The following is a 24,760-nucleotide window of genomic DNA, read 5'->3' as shown; positions in this document are numbered from 1 at the left end:
GGATCCATTACTCTCCATTCTGCTTGGCTTCTGGTCTCAACAGTACCAGACCGGTCTTGAAGCTCATGGAGGGTTAATGTAAACATTGGGTAACAGTTACCTGCGTTTCTTAGCTGTTGGCTGAAAGGGACATTGCAGAAGGCCTTGGAGATGGCCACTTCTTAGCAGTAGAGATACGACTCCATGCAACGTTGGGGTGGGGGGAATAAGTCTATATATTAAAAATCTTGTGTAGTGTTCATTTCCTGTACTTAAAACCTTACTTTCTGTTGTCAAGATGTTTGGTCACATTTTTCTATCCGTATTTTCTATTGTAAACTGCTATGTCAACTGCCATGATGTAGTTACACGCCCTGGCCAGTCGGCATTGAGGAACAAATTTCTGACGTGTCTCCCAATTCTGTTGCCAAACTTACATTTGTTAACTGACCATGGACAACACCACGGGCAATTTTCTAGTTTTAAAAAAAAAATGACTGCATAGGATAACTAGCTATTGTCATCTGATTAATATAAAGAATCTGAAATGTATATGTATAGTTCAGATTGATAGTGCTATATCCTGTTGCTGTATTTGCATTTCGAGAAAATGCTTCGCATATTTTTTTTTTAACTAAATGCTAAACATATAATTATATAATCAATCTACAAATGAGACTAATTGTTTCTAAGCATTCTTTCCAGCAGGTTTGCAATGAACAGTAGATATATATTAAATGTATTTAATTTACAGGTTGCGGTAGCAGAATAAGTTTCAAATGAACCCTTTATTGGCATTTGCAGGTGCAGGGACGAGACCCGTCACTAGATATCACTCAGGACATCATTGATGAGTCTGAAGAGGAGCGATTTGAAGAAATGCCTGAAACAACTCATACAGTTGATCTTCCACCATGTGAACTAAACAAACTGGAAGAGATTGCCGACTTGGTAACCTCAGTTCTCTCCTCTCCTATCCGCAGAGAGAAGTTAGCACTGGCATTGGAAAATGAGGGCTACATTAAAAAACTGTTGCAGCTATTCCAAGTTTGTGAAGAGCTTGAGAACACAGAAGGTCTACATCATTTGTATGAAATTATCAGAGGCATTTTGTTCCTCAATAAAGCTGCACTGTTTGAGGTGATGTTTTCCGATGAGTGCATTATGGACGTGGTGGGGTGTTTGGAGTATGATCCTTCCCTACCTCATCCTAGAAAGCACAGAGAATTTTTGACCAAAACAGCCAAATTTAAAGAGGTTATACCTATCACAGACACCGAACTGAAGCAAAAAATTCACCAAACGTACCGGGTGCAATACATCCAGGATATCATTTTGCCCACTCCATCTGTATTTGAAGAGAACTTTCTATCCACGCTAACATCATTTATATTCTTCAACAAAGTGGAGATTGTTAGTATGTTGCAGGTGAGTTATTTTTCAAAGACTATTAACATTAATTTGATTTGCAGATTTAGTTGTGGAAAACCTTACAGAAGGATTGGACCTTGCTCTCTCATTCGGTCTGAGAATCTTGGGTTCCCTCTTGTATAAAGAAAAATCGACACTGTGAAAGTAATAAATTACCATACAGTATAATAGGAAGTGTTTTTTGTTTTATACTTTTGGTATTTTTATGCTCATTGACTAATGCCTTAACTCCAGCTGAAATCAGCTTGCAACAGTTTCCTCTACCAACTCTGATCATAGCCTTTTCTGAGCAACATTGCTGGTTGCTAGTGTTCTGTTAAATTTGTTTTTTTTTTTGCGCTGCGCACCTACATATGGAGAATTGATTCTGTCCAAATGTAAAACCTTTACTGTCTTCAGAGAATGGAGACTTTTGTACCAGCGGTCCAACTTAAGGTGCATTTCACATTGCACCCTGCTGGGGTGAGACCAGTAGCTGCAGTTTGGATTTCAGGCAGGCTGTTTACACTGATGAAGGGTACATAACTGAAACGTTAAAACTTTCCTTTCTCTTTACAGATGCTGACTGATGTGTGAATTTTCTGCATTTTTTTTGTTTTTATTTCAGATTTTCAACATTTGCTGTTTTTCCTTTTTTATTTTACGTTATTGACATTGCCTGGATGAAACTTGAATTTTCCTTCCCAGGAGCAAATTTACTTGTATCCGCAATTACAAACCTCCCTACAATTAAAATTTAAGTGCTTGTTTAATGCTCATGCCAGTGTCTGGCCTATCTAAACTTTTCAGTTGACTGCAGGTAGGTTTAAAAGTGTCCAGATGGTCCAAGGAACCTCCAACCACTTTTAAACCCAGCTTGATTGGATTTACACTCGGTGTAGTGTCAAATGGAAGTGGTGACATTCCCTCTTCCTAGGGCGTCTTGCTCCATTTTGGTGCTGATACTGTTTGGGGCCCTGATTCTGTACTTTGTGTTGGTGCAAAGCAGAAAACCACCAGTGTAGCTTAATGAGGATGAGCAAGCAGAACTTAGTGCAGACTGGATATAGGGAGCTACATTTTGGACAAGTTGCAGTTGACCGAGGATGCGAGGACAGCAAGAAGGGCAGTGGAATAATTGAGTCTACGATGAACATAACTAACTGTCTGCCTCCACCCATGAAACTATGTTTCAGCTTGAGCGCATGACCATGGAGTAGAGTAGAATCAATGGCAAGAGAGCAGAGTCTATGTTGGGGGCTTAAACAATGGCTTTGTTTTTCCTGATTGGTTGGAGAGAATTGTGACCTATTTATGACTTGATGTCAGACAGATAGATTGCCTGGTGATAGATTGTAGCAGGATCGAGGTGATGGAGAGATACATTTGAGGTGTTGGTTTGTGTATATGGAGTATTGTAGATCCATTCCACTGTAAACCGGCTGAAGCAGACCATGTGAAACCTTGGTGTCCTGTTCAATCCATAGTTTAATGTCAAACCTCACTTCCTACTCATCAGAGACCATCGTTGCCAACCTGCACACCATTGCCTGCCTCCACCTCTACCTCATCCCCATTGCCACTGAAACCCTTATTCATATATTTGTCACTTCTAGACTCTTAAATCAATGCCTTCCCATTCTGCACAAACTGCAACTTGTCCAAAATGTGGTTGCTTGTATCCTCCTCGCTGATCTACACTGGTTCAAGGACTGCAGGGACCACTTGAACCTGGGAAATTATGTTGTCAGCTGGGAATGTAAACCTTTCCAACCTTTATTAATTTCCTAGGACCAGTTCTGGAGCAGCCGTAAGGCCAGTCAGAAGTCACAACCTTGCGGCTCGCAGTGGAGCTGCTTTGGATGTACAGGGAGAGCCTATTTTAGTTTCCATGATAGCAATATTCACTGTTCTTTGAAGGTTGAAGAAGTGGTGGTGGTTAACAGTTTGAAGTGATTAATGAGTATCCGACAAGAACCAAATTACGCATTTTAAATGGTACTTGAGTGTGATGATTTGCTTCTTTCCCCACCCACTCCCCACACCATTACTAAACCTGTTGACATCACTATAAGGAACATTCACCAACAACTGAGAATTGACTAAATCACTGTTAAAGTAAGGAAAGCAAATTAGTTCAAACATTTTTTTTTGTTAGCTATTATTGAATTATAGATTTAAATAAAATGGTAACTATTTTTGGTATTAGATTGTGATTTAACAGTAATGTGGTTTTCAAACATTGTTGTGGAATATCAATACTGTAATTCTTGGAAATGCATCTTGCCGTGTCCGTCTAGAGGAACGCTTGTTTTTAAGTCTCCTTTATTCCTTCTCTGTTCTTAACTCGGTTTTAAAATGGATTTTCCTTGTAACCTATAAATCATTAGAGAACTGTTGGTTAACTTCCATAGTCTGTCTCTTGTGCTGTGGGCTGCCATATTTTTGAGGTATTAATGTTTGTACAGTTGCTGTTCTAGCATTCTGAAGTTACAATGTACAATTACAAATGGGACAGAATACCTTGAGTAAAGACGGTTTTATTTCCTGGAAGAAACTTTTTAGGATTAAAGCTACATACATGTCTGTGTTTTTGAATCGTAAAATGGATTAGTTTGGAAGAAAAATTACAATAATTGGCCTCAAAGTAAACCCTCTAACTTTTAGATTATACAACCTGTATGTAGAGAAGCTGTGCATATTATTAATTACTTAGATTGTATAATATTGCCATTAAAAGTTAACATTTTGTGTTTGGCAATATTTAGTGCGTGGCATTCTGTTTTAGATCACCCCCTTAAAACAGTACTTAAAATTATCCTTCATGATCCATCGCAACATCTGCATTATTTCTGTTTTTATACATTAGTGAAAGATAACCACATTGAAGAACCTGATTGGAAGAGTTGTTGAGCTGAATTATCAGTCAAGACAAAGACATTAACCAAGGATATTTCACTTAGCTATTCGTTCAGCTCCTTGTTCTTTTGGGCTCGAGCTATATTTTTTCAATGCCTCAGTCCAACTTAGTATGCAACCTGGTTTCTCCCATCCTTGTGTCATTAGCACTCCATATTTAAATAAGCATGAAAGCGAAATTGATAGATAAATAGCATAAAATGAATCATTTTAAGAGTTAATTCGCAATGGCCATTCTTTAGAAGCTTCCTTAGAGGCTGTAGATCAGTGAAAATGACTAGTTTGCCATCTTCCATTGTTTATCTCTTCAGCCAGTATATAATAACTTTATTTGCCTAATTGTGTACATGGTTTTAGCTTTGAAATTTGCAATCTGCAATTATGAATAGTTGTCTTGAATTATATTTTTTCTCCTCCTGATAAAGTCCTTGTGTGGCTGAAGGTACATATCTTAGATTGGATTTTTTTTTTTTTTTTTAAGTATTTTACTTGTGTTGCTTACACATGGCTGTGGTATAACTGTTTTTTGGTATACTTAAATGAAACACAATGAAAATTGACTAGAGTTAACTGTTATTTTTAATGCTTGTAAATTGCTGGTGAAGGCAACTTGGAAGTAGACAATGGAACATCTTTCCTTGCCCAGTGTTGCATCTTGGAAATCCTATTCCAATGCCATCCTGAATTTATGAAGCCCGCTGCTCCATTTTTAGTGGTACAAGTGCACCCAAATCAGAGTCTTCCAGGGCATTGAATTTCTTACAAAAATTCATGGAGGTAAATAGGGAGAAGCTCTTAAAACACTACTTGCTTATGGATTACTTCTAATTGGATTGGTCACTCGTGAGGTAGAGATGGGAGCAATTTGAAATGATGAGCTTAAGAGCATAGCAGAAGTATATTTGCACAGCATTGAAGCATATTGGCTTAAATGCAAGTTTTGCTATTGCGAATTAGCAAATAAGCCTAGTGATGACACATTTATTTGCTTTATCCTGAGGATGAAAGAAAGACATGCATTTATAATAGCTTTCACATTCTCTGGATGTCCCAAAGTGCTCCACAGCCAATTAATTAAATTTTTTGGAAGTATTAAGTTTAGCCACTGCTTTTGCCAGTTTTTGTACAGCAAGGTTCCATAAACTGTGAGATGAATGGCCAGTTAGTTTGTTTTGCGCAATTGGTTAAGAGATGAATCTTGGTCGGGATAGCAGGGAACTCCTTATCATAGGATCTTTTATGCCTACCTGAACAACCTAAATTTTGTGTTGAAATCATGGCGTGGCACTTTAACCTACCACCTTTTGACTGCGGTCAGAGTGTATGTGACATTCCAATCCTAGAGAGATATTTTCAAGGGAAGACACACCATATGAGCAATTTTGGAAAAACTTGTCATTTGATAGAAGAAATAGCCTTGGGTGAAGGGTTTAATTGCAACGGTCTTAAGATTGACATGAAATAGGAGCAGGAGTAGGACATTTGGCCCCTCGAACCTGCTCCATCATTCAATAAGATCATGGTTGATCTGATCCTGGCCTCAACTCCACTTCCCTGCCAGTTTCCCATAACCCTTGACTCCCTTATTCAAAAATCTGTCTCTCTCCACCTTCAATATATTCAAAGACCCAGCCTCCACAGCTCTCTCGGGTAGAGAATTCCAAAGATTCATGACCCTCAGAAGAAATTCCTTCTCATTTCTGTTTTAAATGGGCGACCTCTTATTCTGAAACTATGCCTCCTAGTTCTAGATTCCCCCATGAGGGGAAACATCCTCTCTGCATCTATCCTGTCAAGCCCCCTCAGAATCTTATATGTTTCAATAAGATCACCTCTCATTCTTCTAAACTCCAATGAGTATAGGTCCAACCTGCTCAACCTTTCTTCATATGACGACCCCTTCATCTCAGGAATCAACCTCATGAACCTTCTCTGAACTGCCTCCAATGCGTATATCCTTCCTTAAATAAGGAGACCAAAACTGTACACTGTACTCCAGGTGTGATCTTACCAATGCCCTGTACAGTTGGAGCAGGACTTGCCATACTTTTATACTCTCTCCCCTTTGCAATAAAGGCCAACATTCCATTTGCCTTCCTGATTACTTGCTATACCTCCATACTAACTTTTTGCATTTCATGCACAACAACCCTCTGCACTATAGTATTTTGTAATCACTCGCCATATTTGCTTTTTCCTACCAAAGTGGATAATCTCACATTTTCCTGCATTATAGTCCATCTGCCAATTTTTTTGCCTACTCATTGAGCCTATCTATATCCCTTTGTAGATTATTTGCGTCATTCTCACAACTTGCTTTCCCACTTATCTTTGTATCATCAAATTTGGTTACGTTGCACTCGGTCTCTTCACCCAAGCCATTTAATATAAATTGTAAATAGTTGAGGCCCCAGCACTGATCCTTGTGGCACCCCACTACTTACAGTTTGCCAACTTGAAAATGACTCATTTATCCTGACTCTGTTAGTTAGCCAATCCTCTATGCGCTAATATATTACCCCCAACCCCGTGAACTCTTATCATACAGTAACCTTTTGTGTGGCACTTTATCGAATGCTTTCTGGAAATCAAAATATACCACACCCACTGGTTCTCCTTTATCTACCCTGCTCATTATGTCCTTAAAACTCCAGCAGATTTGTCAAACATAATTTCCCTTTCATGAAACCATGCTTGACTGCATGATGATACTCTAAATGTTCTGTTATTATTTCCTTAATGATGGACTCCAGCATTTTCCCAACGACAGATGTCAGGCTAACTAGTCTATAGTTTCCTGCGTTCTGTCTCCCTCATTTCTTAAATAGAGGCGTTACATATGCGGTTTCCAGTCCGCTGGAACCTCTCCACAATTCAGGGAATTTTGGTAGATTACAACCAACGCATCCACATCATTCAAAGAACCACAAATCCTAGAACCATACAACACAAAAGGGGTCCATTTGGCCCATCTCGTCTGGCGGGTCTTTGAAAGAGCCATCCAATTAGTCCCACTCTCCTGTTTCCCCGTAGCCCTACAAATGTTTCTCTTTTTGAAAGTTACTATTGATCTAACGTGCATTTTAGATCCTAACTCGTTGCATTAAATAATACATTTAATAGTATGTTAGATATCCTCAATTAGTACATTCACTGTGCATATTTAAACATACAGTGCTTGAATACTAACCTGTCACCTCAATGAGTTAAATAGTCTAGTTTTGCTATCAGACTGCTGGTTCCTTTCACAATGAAGTAGAGCAGACACTATAAAGCAAGGTGGACATTGTGCCTCCATACATCAGTGTGCCTGTTGCATTCATCCTTCTAAATTTAAAAAAAAACAGTACAGAATATATTCAAGTTGAGTTGAATCAATCATGCTCCCATTAACCTCAAATCTTGTTTTCTTCAAGTGCAAGAATTTGTTCTTCTATGGAGTATTATCAATTATAAAGTCCATTAAATTTACATTTTTCTTTAGAAGTAAAAGTAGGCAATAATTTACTTTTGTAAATTATTTAACAGCCCTATCACCTATCTAGTAGATTTAATAGCTGTACATATATATGGGGTAGCAATTTGTACTTCTGGAAATATATAATACTTGTCGTAATATATCCTGTCCAGTTGGTAATTCTGACCGTGACCATAGTGTATTGTACAGCTTCTCCGCTGTCCAGTTCTATGGAATTACCCTTGTATGCTGCTTAACCATCCAATCATAGAAAAAGTATCTCTAACAGTTGTGTCTCTTCCTACCTCCACACAGTTGTCTTTAGTCTGCCAAGTTTGAGCCTTGTCTCACTTGTCTTCCTCATCTACATGCTGCCCTTTAGTGACGTCGTCTACAGACATGGACCCAAAAGCAAAATACTGTAGATACTGGAAATCTGAAATAAAAACAAAATGCTGAAAATACTCAGGTCAGACAGCATCTGTGGAGAGAGCAGATTTAACGTTTCAGGTCGATGACCTTTTGTCAGATCTGACGGAAGGCTATCGATCTGAAACGTAAAATCTGTTCCTCGCTACAGATGCTGTTTAACCTGCTGAGTATTTCCAGCATTTTCTGTTTTTATCTACAGAAATGGTGTCGGCTTCAATGTGTATGCAAATCACACCCAGCTGCACTTCTCCGCCACCCCTCTCAACCCTGTCCACTGCCTCTGTGCTGTCAGACTGCTTGTTTGACATCTAGTTTTGGGTAAGCCTTGCGTACCCCTCAAAGAATTATGAATACCCGAAGGCAAAGTCTTTGCCACAAACGCTGTTCTGTCGCCACTGTATTGGATTGCACCAAACTATTCACAACCTCAGTATCGTGTTCAGCTTCCGAGCTGAGTTTCTCACCTCATCCTCCATCACAGTAACCAGCTAATTCCACTTCTAACACTACTCGTCTCTGCCCCAACACTGCTGAATACCTTGGGCACCACCTCCAAGGGGGAGTTTTTGCTAGTGCTGTTGGGGAGGGGTTGAACTAATATGACAGGGGGATGGGAACCTATGCAGGGAGACAGAGGGAAGTAAAATGGGGGCAGAAGCAAAAGATAGAAAGAAGAAAAGTAAAAGTGGAGGGCAGAGAAACCCAAGGCAAAAATCAAAAAGGGCCACATTACAGCAAAAGTGTAAAGGGACAAAATGTGTTTAAAATGACAAGCATGAAGGCTCTGTGCCTCAATGTGAGGAGTATTCGTAATAAGGTGGACGAATATGATATAATTGGGATTATGGAGACATGGCTCCAGGGTGACCAAGGCTGGGAACTCAACATTCAGGAAGGATAGACAGAAAGGAAAAGGAGGTGGGATAGCACTGCTGGTTAGAGAAGAAATTAACACAATAATAAGGAAGGACCATTAGCTTGGATGATGTGGAATCTATGGGTAGAGCTGCGGAATACCAAAGGGCAGAAAACACTAGTGGGAGTTGTGTACGGACCACCAAACTGTAGTAGTGAGGTTGGGGACAGCATCAAACAAGAAATTAGAGATGCATGCAATAAAGGTACATCAGTTATCGTGGGTGACTATAATCTACATATAGATTGGACTAACCAAACTGGTAGCAGTACAGTGGAGGAGGATTTCCTGGAGTGTATTAGAGATGGTTTTCTAAACCAATATGTTGAGGAACCAACTAGAGGGCTAGCCATCCTAGACTGGGTGATGTGTAACGAGAAAGGACTAATTAGCAATCTTGTGCGGAGCCCCTTGGGGAAGAATGACCATAATATGGTAGAATTCTTTATTAAGATGGAGAGTGAAACAGTTAATTCAGAGACTAGGGTCCTGAACGTAAGGAAAGTTAACTTTGATGGTATGAGACGTGAATTGGCTAAAATAGACTGGCAAATGATACTTAAAGGGTTGACGGTGGATGCGCAATGGCAAACATTTAAATATCACATGGTTGAACTTCAACAATTGTACCATCCCTGTTTAGAATAAAAATAAAATGGGGAAGGTGGCTCAACCGTGGGTTAACAAGGGAAATTAGGGATAGTGTTAAATCCGAGGAAGAGGCATATAAATTTGCCAGAAAAAGCAGCAAACCTGAGGACTGGGAGAAATTTAGAATTCTGCAGAGGAGGACAAAGGGATTAATTAGGAGGGGAAAAATAAGAGTATGAGAGGAAGCTTGCTAGGAACATAAAAACTGACTGCAAAAGCTTCTATAGATATGTGAATAGAAAAAGATTCGTGAAGACAAACGTAGGTCCCTTGCAGTCAGAATCAGGTGAATTTATAATTGGGAACAAAGAAATGGTAGACCAATTGAACAAATACTTTGGTTCTGTCTTCACAAAGGAAGACACAAATAACTTTCCGGAAATACTAGGGGACCGAGGGTCTAGTGAGAAGGAGGAACTGAAGGATATCTTTATAAAGCGGGAAATTGTGTGAGGGAAATTGATGGGACTGTAGGCCGATAAATCCCCGGGGCCTGACAGTCTGCATCCCAGAGTACTTAAGGAAGTGGCCCTAGAAATAGTGGATACATTGGTGATCATTTTCCAACAGTCTATCGACTCTGGATCAGTTCTTATGGACTGGAGGGTAGCTAATGTAACACCACTTTTTAAAAAAGGAGGGAGAGAAAACGGAATTATAGACCGGTTAGCCTGACATCAGTAGTGGGGAAAATGTTGGAATCAATTATTAAAGATGAAATAGCAGCGCATTTGGAAAACAGTGACAGGATTGGTCCAAGTCAGCATGGATTTATGAAAGGGAAATCATGCTTAACAAATCTCTCAGAATTTTTTGAGGATGTAACTAGTAGAGTGGACAAGGGAGAACCAGTGGATGTGGTGTATTTGGACTTTCAAAAGGCTTTTGACAAGGTCCCACACGAGATTGGTGTGCAAAATTAAAGCACATGGTATTGGGGGTAATGTTGTTGACTTGGATAGAGAACTGGTTGGCAGACAGGAAGCAGAGAGTCGGGATAAACTGGTCCTTTTCAGAATGGCAGGCAGTGACTACTGGGGCGCTGCAGGGCTCGGTGCTGGGACCACCGCTATTTACAATATATATCAATGATTTAGATGAAGGAATTGAGAGTAATAGCTCCAAGTTTGCAGATGGCACTAAGCTGGGTGGCGGCGTGAGCTGTGAGGAGGATGCTAAGAGGCTGCAAGGTGACTTGTACAGGTTGGGTGAGTGGGCAAATGCATGGCAGATGCAGTAATAATGTGGATAAATGTGAGGTTATCCATTTTGGTGGCAAAAACACGAAGGCAGAATATTATCTGAATGGCAGCAGATTAGGAAAAGGGGAGGTGCAACGAGACCTGGCTGTCATGATACATCAGTCATTGAAGGTTGGCATGCAGGTGCAGCAGGCAGTGAAGGTGGCAAATAGCATGTTGGCCCTCATAGCTAGGGGATTTGAGTATAGGAGCAGGGAGGTCTTGCTGCAGCTGTACAGGGCCTTGGTGAGGCCTCACCTGGAATATTTTGTTCCGTTTTGGTCTCCTAATCTGAGAAAGGACGTTCTTGCTATTGAGGGAGTGCAGCGAAGGTTCACCAGACTGATTCCCGGGATGGCAGGGCTGACCTATGAGGAGAGACTGGATCGACTGGGCCTGTATTCACTGGGTGCCACCCGCCCCACCACCATCCTTGTTGGCCGACATCTGCTCCTGGTCCCCCAATGCTGTAAATTTAATTATTGTCCTTGTTTTTCAATCCGGCCATGGCCTTGCCCCACCCTATCTTTGTAACCTTTTCCAGCTCTAAATCATCCCAATTTTCTGACCCCTCAGTTTTTCCACTCACCTCTTGTGCATTACCCCCTTGCTTCAGCTGCCTAGGTCACACTCCTGGAATTCCTTCCCTAAATTCTTCCACCACACTTCTCCTTTAAGACTCCTTTAAACTTATTTCTTATCAATCTTTTGGTGAACCCCTAATCTCTTGTGGCTCTGTCTATTTTCCTCACATCTTTTGAAGTGTTTTTCTATGTATTTGTAGTAGTTGTCTTTAGTCCAATAAGGAAAGAAGCAGTGCCGAATCTAGTTCTAGATCATTTAAGTGGGGCAAGTAAATAATGTAACTGGAACATCTGGGGAATGACCACAACATAATTATGTCTGATATAAAAATTAAAAAGAAGGTACAGTTTAAGATAACTACTGGACTAGGAAAAAAGCCAATTTCAACAAGATAAGGGGAGTAGCCCAGAAAAATTGGCTAATGAATCATGCCAACAGGAGATGATTAGGATACAGATTTGACTGCGAGGCATTTGAGAGACCTAGGGCTAATAATGCAAAATAAATAGTAACTGATTTTGTAATCATCTAAAAGTAAAATGAGGATAGGGCCATTTAGAAATGATAAATAAATCATGGAGGGTGAAGGAATGGTGGTGATGTGAAATAAGCACATAGCCGCAGTTTTCCGTGTGTATAAATGAAAGGTATAAAAGGAGGAGGTGGGCAATTTGATAACTGGATATGGAAGTAGTACTGAAAAATTAATGTAACTCCTTGGCAATGTTCCCTGTAAACTGTGCTTTATTCTGCACGGCCTGTTTCTTTTAGTGTGCGGTCCCTTTAAAATTTCCACATATTTAGAATGTTGAAGCCAGTGAGCGGCCTGCATGGGATCTTTCCCTTTGCTGCGCAGTTTAGAGGGAACATTACCCCTTGGGAAAAGCCACCATGCCTTCATGGCATGCATCCTTAAATGCTGGCAGAAGCCAGAGATCAAATAGCAGAGGCTCTGACCATAATCTTTCCAATCTCCTTGGATATGGAAGTTTTACCAGAAGATTGCAGGGTTGCTGTTGTCTGACTAACAGTGTTGGGTAAGCTAGCGGCCACAGTGCAGGATAAAATTACTGGTGAATAAGGACTGACAGCACGGATTTGTAAAAGGCAAGTTGTGTTTGACATTCAGTTGAATTCATGAAAAAAATGAGACTTTATTGATGAGGGAAACTCCTTACATATATGTGTATAAGGACTTTTAAACAAAGTTTGATATGTGTGTAGGATGCTTCTGGATGAAATATACACGTGGTATTAAAAGGATTGCAGCAGCATGGCTAGGAAGTTGATTAGGGAACAGTGGTGGTTAAATGTATGTTTTTCAAAATACCCCTGTGCTCGCTGATCTACATTGGCTCCCATTAAGCCTCTATTTCAAAATTCTCATCATTGTTTACAAATCCCTCAATGGCCTTGCCCCTCACTATCTCTAATCTCATTCAGCCTCAAACCCCCCCCCCCCCCCCACCCCCGAGATGTTTGCGCTCCTCAAATTCCGTCGTCCTGAGCATCCCTGATTATAACTCTTCAACCATTGGTGGCCATGCCTTCAGCTGCTTGGGCCCTAAGGTCTGGAACTCCCTCCCTAAACCTCTCCATCTCTCTCTCTCTCTCTCTCCCCTCCTTTAAGATGCTCCATAAAACTTACCCCTTTGACCAAGCTTTTGGTCATCTGCCATAATTTCTTATGTGGCTTGGTATCAAATGTATTTGTTTTGTCTTATAACACTCCTGTGAAGTGCTTTGGGATGCTTTAGTACGTTAAAGGTGCTATATTAATACAAGTTGATGTGGAGGGATATGAACAGTGGGATCCTGCAAGGTTCAGTTTTGGGATCAGTGACCAATTAATCTCTTTTTGATGACTCACTGAGGGATGAATGTTGGTAAAGACATTGTTCATACTATCTGCTGGTAAATCAAGAAGTAGATAGAAGTGTAGATGCCATCTTTTTGCAGTCCAGAATGTCCCAGATGCTTGTTGCCTCCCAGATGCTAGAGTAAGTGACATTTTGGAAAGGCTGGAAGACATTGGGTGGGGGAAGGAAGAGTAGCCAGCCTTCATGGGTGCCAATAATATAGGAAAAGAAAAGGCTTGATGTCCTGCAAAGCAAGGTTAGGAGATTAGGAAGCAGATTTTTGAGCAGGGTTTAAAGGAAGATAATCTCTGGATCACTCAGTCTCATTTTAGAATAGGGAACCATAGGAAGATTAGGGAGCTTAACACATGGGTAATGGGATGATATCAGAAAGAGGGTTTCCATTTCATGGGGAATTTGCACCAGATCTGGGTAAGATGGGAGCTACTCTGCAAAATGCACTACATCTAAACAGGAAGGGAGCTAATAAACTGCCCAAATGGATAAATATGCAAGTGAAGAGTTATTTAAATGAGGTGTGGGAAAATTTAAAGCAATCATAGAAAGTAGAGATGGTGGAAATAGATGAGGTAAGTATATAATTTTTTTTAAGCAAAGAGGACTGCGTGCAGAACGTGTAAGGAGAGTACAGGAGGAAAACAAAATCAACAAATGTCAAAGAAAAAGGAGTAGCATTAATTACGAACAAAGAAATGAAATACATGTGTTGCAGTGCTCAGAATGTGGGCAATTGGGTCACAGAGATAAAGATTTAATAGCACTAGCAGAAACTTGATCACAAATTAGACAGGAGTAGAAAGAAGCATAACCAATTACAATATTTTAAGGGGGGATAGAATAGGGAGGAAAGGAAGATGGCAGGATTAGTGAAGGAGGGAATGCATGCTATAGATAGGACTGGTGTACACCAAAAGAGGCAATATATTTGGAAGTTAAACCTAAATCAGGAATTATTATATTAGTGTGTTCATGCTATAGACCTAATTGTGGGAGGGAAATCTGTAGGCCAATCTAGGAAATGAGTAGGAATAAGAAAATTATTTTTGTAGAGATTTTAGTTACCCACACATTGGGCCCAAGTTTCCACATGATTTGCGCCTGATTAGAAACCGCAATTCTCCTCATTTTTTTTTCTGCAGTTCTAGTCAGGTAGAACAGTTCTACTTTGGAACAGAATTTTTTTCTTCAAAAGGGGGGCGTGTCCGGCCACTGACGCCTGATTTCAAAGTTTCCACAGTGAAAACGTACTCCAAACTAAGTTAGAATGGAGCAAGTGAAGATTTTTGTAGAACTGAAAAACCTGTTCTACACATTAAAAAAATCAGGTGCAGGTTACAAATTAGGTGTAGGGAACAAGGGGGGGGAGGGGGGAAAGGGAAGTCATTAAATTCTACAATAAATCCTTAGTTATACTTATACAAATAAATCCAACCTGAATAAACATTTATAAGCAAAGAAAAGATTAAATAAACCATGTTCCTACCTGTGTGAAAGTTCTTCAGGCAGGCCTTTAGGAAGCGGTTTGCCGTCGGGACCGAAGGCTGAATGGGCCGGGCCCGAGATTTCAGGCAGGGTCCGTCCCCAGCACCAGAGGGAGGGGGGAGGAGGGGGGGGGGGGGAGAAAGAGGGAGGGAGAAAGAGGGAGGGAGGGAGAGAGAGAGAGAGAGAGAGAGAGAGAGAGGACGACGTGTGCAGCGCTCCGCCCTCAGGCTGTGTTGCGCCCCCCCAAGGCCCGAGGTGCAACGTCCAACACTGAACTCTACTCCAACTGGATAGTAATTCGCATACATGGATGGCCAAATCCCTGCACCTTCCATAGTCCCTAATCTCTCATTGAAACAAATATGTGAAGATAAAGGCTTTTTTTACCATTCAATAAGATCATGGCTGACCTTGAAATTTGATCTGTAAATAAAGCGAGAATAATTGACTTATCCTTGCGTTTTTTAACTTGTGAAACTCCAGTTTATCATATACGTGCAAATTATAAACTTGTAAAATTGAAATACTGAAACTTGCTATTTATTTTGATTCAGGAGGATGAGAAATTTTTGACTGAACTCTTTGCACAGTTAACAGATGAAGCAACAGATGATGACAAGAGACGTGAATTAGTAAGTTAACTATTCAACTTGAAAAGTTATACATTAGCATATAATAGTATATTTCACACATACATTTTCTGAAACGCAGGTGAACTTCTTTAAGGAATTTTGTGCATTTTCTCAAACACTGCAACCTCAGAACCGAGATGCATTTTTCAAGACTCTGGCAAACTTAGGAATTCTTCCTGCCCTCGAAATAGTTCTGGTAAGTGTGGACTTTTTTCTTTTAGTACTACTGATTTAATTTACCTTATGTCTGAACATTTTGCATACCAGATTGTGATAACACTACAGTTTTATTTTTCCCCCGTTCCTCAAAATTGAACCAGCTTAATTCTGAGAAAATATTAGTCTAATGTTGACACCTTTTCCCTGCCCACTTCATGACTCTAATATATTCCTCACTTTTTTTCCCCTTTCCTCCCACCACCTCATGTCTCTGATCCCCTATTGTCTCTGTATGGGGAAAAAATACTACCTTCTCCTGTACTTGTAGTGAGAGAGGGTATGTAACTTGGAGGGGAACTTGCAGGTGATGGTGTTCCCATGCACCTACTACCCTTGTCCAGCTTGGTGGTCAAAGTTATTTTGGGAAGTGTTGCTGAAGAAGCCGAGGCGAGTTGCTGCAGTGCATATTGTAGATGGTACACACTGCAGCCACAGTGCGCCGGCGGTGGAGGAAGTGAATGTTTAAGGTGGTGGATGGGGTGCCATTCAAGGGAGCTGCTTTGTCCTGGATAGTGTCGAGCTTCTTGAGTATTGTTGGAGCTGCACTCATCCAGACAAGTGAGAGAGTATTCCATCACACTTCTGACTTGTGCCTTTTCGATGGTGGAAAGGCTTTGGGGAGTCGAGACGTGAGACACACTGCATAGAATACCCTGCCTCTGACCTGCTCTTGTAGCCGTGGTATTTATGTGGCTGGTCCAGTTAAATTTCTGGCTAATGGTGACCCTCAGGATCTTGATGGTGGGGGATTCAGCGATGGTGATTCAGCGATGGTGATGCTGTTGAATGTCAAGAGTGGTGATGGATAGACTCTCGCTTGTTGGAGATAGTCATTGCCTGGCACTTGTGTGGCGTGAATGTTACTTGCCACTTATCAGCCCAAGCCTGAATGTCATCCAGGTTTTGCTGCATTTGGGCATGGACTGCTTCATTATCTGAGGAGTTGCGAATGGAACTGAACACTGCAATCATTAGTGAACATTGCCACTTCTGACCTTGTGATGGAGGGAAGGTAATTGATGATGCAGCTGAAGTTGGGCCTAGGACACGGCCCTGAGGAACTCCTGCAGCGATGTCCTAGGTCTGAGATGATTGACCAACAACTACAACCATCTTCTTTTGTGCTAGCTATCACTCCAGCCAGTGGAGAGTTTTCCCACTGACCTGTTGATTTCAATTCTGCTAGGGTTCTTTGATGCGACACTCTGTCAAATGCTACCTTGATGTCCAGGACAGTCACACTCTCCTTGCCTCCTGGAATTCAGCTCTTGTGTCCATGTTTGGACCGAGGCTGCAATGAGGTCTGGAGCGGAATGGTCCTGGCAGAACCCAAACTGAGCATCGGTGAGCAGTTTATTGATGAATATGCCATTTGATAGCACTGTCAACGACACCTGATTGAGAGTAGACTGATGGGACGATTTGGATTTGTCCTGCTTTTTGTGGACAGGACATACCTGGCCAGTTTTCCACTTTGTTGGAAAGATGCCAGTACTGGAACAGCCTGGCTAGAGGCATGGCTAGTTCTGGAGCACAAGTCTTCAGCGCTACAGCTGGGATGTTGTCGAGTCCCATAGCCTTTGCTGTATCCAGTGCGCTGAGCCATTTCTTGATATCACGTGGAGTGAATCGAATTGGCTGAAGACTGGTTTCTGTAATGGTGGGGACACCAGGAGGAGGCCGATACAGATCATCCACACCGCACTTCTGGCTGAAGATGGTTGCATATCTTCTACCATTTGTATGGGATTCCTGCTCTTAAAACCCCCATTTAATTTATGTGCATAAACTGTATAACTGCACTATGAAAGCTATATCACACTGGTATAAATCAGATCGATTTTATTTGCCTTAACCCAATAATGTGTCTTAACAAGAAGGTTACACTTTTGTAGTAATTGTTTCTCATTCCAGCCATTGTTGGGCCTCCAAGTGAGATTACCAATTTGTGCCAAATTATGAGAACTTTTGTGTTGATTTGTGGCAATTAGGAACTGGATTGAGTCTACCTAAAGTCATTTCACAAGATCCTTACAGTTGACCGAGAAGACACTTTTATCCCATTGGTTTGGGCTGAGTAAGAACAATGTGCACACCACTTCCCTTAACCATTTTTTGTTGCATTAAATTCCATGTTGTCCTTAAAAGGTTTAACTTTATTTCTAAAGTACATTCTATGCTCAATACATTTTAACCAAGTCAAATAAGATTTTTTTTAATGTACAGAATTTTTTGATAATCTGGATATACAGGTACACTAATGCATTTTTTATGACAACAAAACTTTTGACACCATTAAAAATCATTAATTATTTTCAACATAATACTACATTCATTAGAAATTTCAGTCATTCCAGCTTTGTAGTTCAAATTTGTTCAATGTTTAGAAATTGTTGGTAGTAGTGGCGGATGGGCACTTAATCCTTTTGTATGACATTCCTTTGCTATTTTAGCAGAGGCGTTATATCATGTTCCAACAACGGCCTATGGATCACATATCCAGTGAGCCCTGGCAATGTGATCAAGGAATGCTCCTTACAGTGAAAATTATTTTCCTCTGCACATTTCTTACCAGTTTGTCCTGTTTTGAATTTTGTGGGCTTGGAAGTTTGAAAAGCGTTCATACTGGTGTTACCTCGTTGGCGGATAAATATTCAATAACAACACTAATACCTATGTGTAACAGCAATTTGTTATTTATAAATTAATGGAACATAAGAATTAGGAACAGGAGTAGGCCATCTAGCCCCTCGAGCCTGCTCCGCCATTCAACAAGATCATGGCTGATCTGGCCGTGGACTCAGCTCCACTTACCCGCCCACTATCCGTAACCCTTAATTCCCTTATTGGTTAAAAATCTATCTATCTGTGATTTGAATACATTCAATGAGCTAGCCTCAACTACTTCCTTGGGCAGAGAATTCCACAGATTCACAACCCTCTGGGAGAAGAAATTCCTTCTCAACTCGATTTTAAATTGGCTCCCCCCGTATTTTGAGGCTGTGCCCCCTAGTTCTAGTCTCCCCGACCAGTGGAAACAACCTCTCTGGCTCTATCTTGTCTGTCCCTTTCATTATTTTAAAATGTTTCTATAAGATCACCCCTCATCCTTCTGAACTCCGAGTAAAGACCCAGTCTACTCAATCTATCATAAGGTAATCCCCTCATCTCCGGAATCAGCCTAGTGAATCGTCTCTGTAACCCCTCCAAAGCTAGTATATCCTTCCTTCAGTAAGGTGACCAAAACTGCACGCAGTACTCCAGGTGCGGCCTCACCAATACCCTGTACAGTTGCAGCAGGACCTCCCTGCTTTTGTACTCCATCCCTCTCGCAATGAAGGCCAACATTCCATTCACCTTCCTGATTACCTGCTGCACCTGCAAACTAACTTTTTGGGATTCATGCACAAGGACCCCCAGGTCCCTCTGCACCGCAGCATGTTGTAATTTCTCCTTATTCAAATAATCCCTTTTAATGTTTTTTTTCCCCAAGGTGGATGACCTCACACTTTCCAACATTGTATTCCATCTGCCAAACCTTAGTCCATTCGCTTAACCTATCTAAATCTCTTTGCAGCCTCTCTGTGTCCTCTACACAACCCGCTTTCCCACTAATCTTTGTGTCATCTGCAAATTTTGTTACACTACACTCTGTCCCCTCTTTCAGGTCATCTATGCATATTGTAAACAGTTGTGGTCCCAGCACCGATCCCTGTGGCACACCACTAACCACCGATTTCCAACCCGAAAAGGACCCATTTATTCCGACTCTCTGCTTTCTGTTAGCTAGCCAGTTCTCTATCCATGCTAATACATTTCCTCTGACTCCGCGTACCTTTATCTTCTACAGTAATCTTTTGTGTGGCACCTTATCGAATTCCTTTTGGAAATCTAAATACCCCACATTCATCGGTACACCTCTATCCACCATGCTCGTTATATCCTCAAAGAATTCTAGTAAATTAGTTAAACATGATTTCCCCTTCATGAATCCATGTTGCGCCTGCTTCATTGCACTATTCCTATCTAGATGTACCGCTATTTCTTCCTTAATGATAGCTTCAAGCATTTTCCCCACTACAGATGTTAAACTAACCGGCCTATAGTTACCTGCCTTTTGTCTGCCCCCTTTTTTAAACAGGCATTACATTAGCTGCTTTCCAATCCGCTGGTACCTCCCCAGAGTCCAGAGAATTTTGGTAGATTATAACGAATGCATCTGCTATAACTTACGCCATCTCTTTTAATACCCTGGGATGCATTTCATCAGGACCAGGGGACTTGTCTACCTTGAGTCCCATTAGCCTGTCCAGCACTACTCCCCTAGTGATGGTGATTGTCTCAAGGTCCTCCCTTCCCACATTCCTGTGACCAGCAATTTTTGGCATGGTTTTTGTGTCTTCTACTGTAAAGACCGAAGCAAGATAATTGTTTACGGTCTCAGCCATTTCTACATTTCCCATTATTAAATCCCCCTTCTCATCTTCTAAGGGACCAACATTTACTTTAGTCACTCTTTTCCGTTTTATATATCAGTAAAAGCTTTTACTATCTCTATGTTTTGCGCAAGTTTACTTTCGTAATCTATCTTTCCTTTCTTTATTGCTTTCTTAGTCATTCTTTGCTGTCGTTTAAAATTTTCCCAATCTTCTAGTTTCCCACTAACCTTGGCGACCTTATACGCATTGGTTTTTAATTTGATGATACTCCTTTATTTCCTTGGTTATCCACGGCTGGTTATCCCTTCTCTTACCACCCTTCTTTTTCATTGGAATATATTTTTATTGAGCACTATGAAAGAACTCCTTAAAAGTCCTCCACTGTTCCTCAATTGTGCCACCGTTTAGTCTGTGTTTCCAGTCTACTTTAGCCAAGTCTGTCCTCATCCCACTGTAGTCCCCTTTGTTTAAGCATCGTACGCTCATTTGAGACACTACTTCCTCCCCCTCAATCTGTATTACAAATTCAACCATACTGTGATCACTCATTCCGAGAGGATCTTTTACTAGGAGATCGTTTATTATTCCTGTCTCATTACACAGGACCAGATCTAAGATCGCTTGCTCCCTTGTAGGGTCTGTAACATACTGTTCTAAGAAACAATCCCGTATGCATTCTATGAATTCCTCCTCCAGGCTACCCCGTGCGATTTGATTTGACCAATCGATATGTAGGTTAAAATCCCCCATGATTACTGCCGTTCCTTTTTCACATGCCTCCATTATTCCCTTGAATATTGCCCACCCCACCGTGAAGTTATTATTTGGGGGCCTATAAACTACGCCCACCAGTGACTTTTTCCCCTTACTATCTATAATCTCCACACACGATGATTCAACATTTTGTTCATTCGAGCCAATATCGTCTCTCACAACTGCCCTGATAATCTTCCTTTATTAACAAAGCTACCCCACCTCCTTTCCCCCCTTGTCTATCTTTCCGAATTGTCAGATACCCCTGTATGTTTAATTCCCAGTCTTGACCACCCTGCAACCACGTTTCTGTAATGGCCTCCAAATCATACCCATTTGTAATGATTTGTGCCGTCAACTCATTTACTTTATTCCGAATGCTGCGTGCGTTTAGGTAGTGTGTTTTAATACTAGTTTTTAAACCATGATTTTTAGTTTTGACCCCTCCTGCAGCCCCTTTATATTCATACATATTGTCCCTTCCTGTCAGCTTGTGGTTTACACTTACCCCAGTGCTACTCTGCTCTGTTGCCTCCTGCCTTTTGCATTCTTTCTTGGGATCCTGTTCATCTGAGCTCTCACCCATTCTAACTAGCTCAGAGCCCTCTCCTGTGTTCCGAATACTCCTTGCATTGAGGCACCGAGCTTTCATGCTTGCCTTTTTATTACACTTTGACCCGTTAGAATTTTGTTCTCCAGTGGCCCTTTTTGTTTTTTGCCTTGGGTTTCTCTGCCCTCCACTTTTACTCATCTTCTTTCTGTCTTTTGCTTTTGTCTCCTTTTTGTTTCCTCTGTCTCCCTGCATTGGTTCCCATCCCCCTGCCATATTAGTTTAACTCCTCCCCAACAGCACTAGCAAACACTCCCCCTAGGACATTGGTTCCGGTCCTGCCTAGGTGCAGACCGTCCGGTTTGTACTGGTCCCACCTCCCCCAGAACCGGTTCCAATGCCCCAGAAATTTGAATCCCTCCCTGCTGCACCACTGCTCAAGCCACGTATTCATCTGAGCTATCCTGCAATTCCTACTCTGACTAGCACGTGGCACTGGTAGCAATCCCGAGATTAGTACTTTTGAGGTCCTACGTTTTAATTTAGCTCCTAGCTCCTTAAATTCGTCTCGTAGGACCTCTTCCCTTTTTTTTTCCTATATCGTTGGTACCAATGTGCACCACGACAACTGGCTGTTCACCCTCCCTTTTCAGAATGTCCTGCACCCGCTCCGAGACATCCTTGACCCTTGCACCAGGGGGGCAACATACCATCCTGGAGTCTCGGTTGCGGCATTGATTTAAATTTTATACCAAAGGTTCTGTGGTATGCATCTTTATGCATCTAAACAACCAAGGAAGGCACAAAGCTTTGAAGTTCTTGTTTTAATCACATTTTTTAAAAACTGATTGGTTAATCCCTGTGTTAAGACAGTGGGCCAAAGAATGTAATCTACGTACATTGTGTTACTATCACACAGTCGTTTCCAGGCTGGTGTAACATCACTGTTGTACTGCACTATTTCTGTCAATGCATTTATATAGTATGTTGCAAAATTCAATACGTTTTCCGCAATGACTTTCCGATTAACACATGATGTATGTCGAAATGCACTTAATATATTCTGAGGCATCAGATTAGTAAGAATTCCTGATGGACTGTTTTTACAAATAAAATCAGAATTGATGGTCATTGTTAATGTCTATCAATATGGAAAAGTTTTCTTTTTACATCTACGTTTTTTTTATGTATTGAGTAAATTAGAATATTTATGTTGCCTCAAGATCTTCACATTGTTTTTTTTATTGAGTTTTTATGTCCTTCCGTCACTCATCCTGTTATCTGGTTTAAAAGCAAACCTACCCCTGGAGCTCTGCAAATCCTGTTTGAGCTGGTTCACCCTATGCTGCTGTTGTAATGTTTGTTGTATCTGTGAGGAAGAGTCTGGCCTCCCACTGACGGCACGGCAGAGATTGCAGTTTTAATTTGTGGGAAATGCTGGAGCGACTGTGTCCTACAACTCTGGAATTGTATATGGAAATGGCATAGTCTCGTGATTCACTGCATTTTTTATGGGGGGCATGATGTGCACTCTGAAATGCTTCATTGGTAAGTCAGTTGCATTTTCTAGCCCATGTTACTGATAGAATTAAGCTGCCATTCTTCTGTGTAAACTACTGAAGAACTTTTGGGGGAAAAAACACACATTTATAACCACTTGGTATGTGATTGTAATTTTAATTTTAATTAAAATGCGCGTTTATCTTGCTATTTTACAGGGTATGGATGATGTGCAGGTGCGAGCCGCCGCTACAGACATATTTTCTTATCTGGTAGAATATAGTCCATCAATGGTACGCGAGTTTGTAATGCAGGAAGCTCAGCAGAGCGATGATGTAAGTATTTGTCATTGTAGCATGTGAATAAACTAACTCTTCCAAATCAAGCTAGAACAGCATTAGTTAGGATTCAAAACAGAAATGCTGGAAATCTCAGCAGGTAAGGCAGCATCTGTGGAGAGAAACCGAGTTTAACGTTTCGGGTCTGACTTCATCAGAGCTAGAAAAGTTCGAGATGTAACAGATCCTTAAAGAAGTGCAGGGGAGGGGAGGAAAGAGTAAAAAGTAAGATCTGATAGGATGAAAGGCAGGAGAGATTTAAGAGACAAAATGGATGATGGGCAAAAATGAGATGGTAATGGCACAACTTAAGAAACATTTCTGTCTCCATCGCATTTTTCTGACTATGCCACATTCCACACTGGTGCCTCTGATATAGCTTCCTTTTTCCTCAACTGAGGATTCCCCTCTGCCGTGGTTAACAAGTCCCTCGACCTTGTCCGTTCTATTTCCTGCACTTCTGCTTTCACCCCTTCCCTTTCTCCCAGAACCGAGACAGGGTTCTCCTTCTCCTCACCTTTCACCCCACCAGCCTCCAGGTTCAACAGATCATCCTCGAAATGCAGCAGATTCTTAAGGAAGTGCAGGGGCAGTGAAAGGGAGAGGGGAGGAAAGGTCTGTGATAGGATGGAAGGCAGAAGAGATTTAAGACACAAAAGGGATGATGGATAAAAATGAGATGGTAATGGCACAAGTTAAGAAACAAAAGATGAATCTAGATGGAGTGCGAATGGCAGAATCATCACCAGCTTCCATGGGAAAGAGGGAAAAAGGGCGGTGATCCCACCACCAATCGCGTCTTCCCTCCCCTCTGCGACACACTGGTCCACTCCACAGTCACCCCCAACAACCCCTCCCCTTCCCACGGCACCTTCCCGTGCAAGTGCAGCAGATGCAACACCTGCTCTTTTACCTCCTCCCTTCCTACTGTCCGGGGCCCCAAACACTCCTTCCCGATGAAATAGCGATTTACTTGTACTACTTTCAATCTGGTATACTGTATTCGCTGCTCACGATGTGGTCTCCTCTACATTAGGGCGACCAAATGCAGATTGGGTGACCGCTTTGCAGAAACCTTCGTTCAGTCCATAAGCGCGACCCCGAGCTTCTGGCCACCGTCACTTTAATTCTCCGCTCCACTCCCACTCTGACCGCTCCGTCCTCAACCTCTTACACTTTCAATGCCGCTCAATGCAAGCTCGAGGAACAACACCTCATCTTTCGGTTAGGCATGTTACAGCCTCTAGACTTAACATAGAGTTCAACAATTTCAGACCATGACCTCTGCCCAGATTTTTTTTTTCCCTTGCGTTTTTTTTTACAAATAACACCCCCCCCCCTCTTTTTTTTGCTCTCTCTCCCATGGCAGCTGGTGAT

At 41.4% G+C, this 24,760-nt stretch overlaps 1 protein-coding gene across 4 annotated transcripts in view; it reads left to right on the top strand.

Annotated features, from left to right (window-relative positions):
• Nucleotides 1-24,760, top strand: part of LOC139273139 (serine/threonine-protein phosphatase 4 regulatory subunit 3) — a 74,395-nt gene that overhangs the window by 18,093 nt on the left and 31,542 nt on the right. For 3 of the 4 annotated variants that reach the window (XM_070889597.1, XM_070889598.1, XM_070889599.1), the window contains 4 exons: nucleotides 784-1,407; nucleotides 15,507-15,584; nucleotides 15,664-15,780; nucleotides 23,264-23,380. In XM_070889597.1, the coding sequence (XP_070745698.1) occupies nucleotides 784-1,407; nucleotides 15,507-15,584; nucleotides 15,664-15,780; nucleotides 23,264-23,380 (936 nt within the window). The remainder of the gene's footprint in view (nucleotides 1-783; nucleotides 1,408-15,506; nucleotides 15,585-15,663; nucleotides 15,781-23,263; nucleotides 23,381-24,760) is intronic. The other variant, XM_070889600.1, reaches the window with a different exon arrangement.

This window comes from Pristiophorus japonicus, chromosome 9 (genome assembly GCF_044704955.1).
Source record: "Pristiophorus japonicus isolate sPriJap1 chromosome 9, sPriJap1.hap1, whole genome shotgun sequence".
Classification (NCBI taxonomy): domain Eukaryota; kingdom Metazoa; phylum Chordata; class Chondrichthyes; family Pristiophoridae; genus Pristiophorus; species Pristiophorus japonicus.
This window is presented reverse-complemented; position numbering and strand designations above follow the sequence as displayed.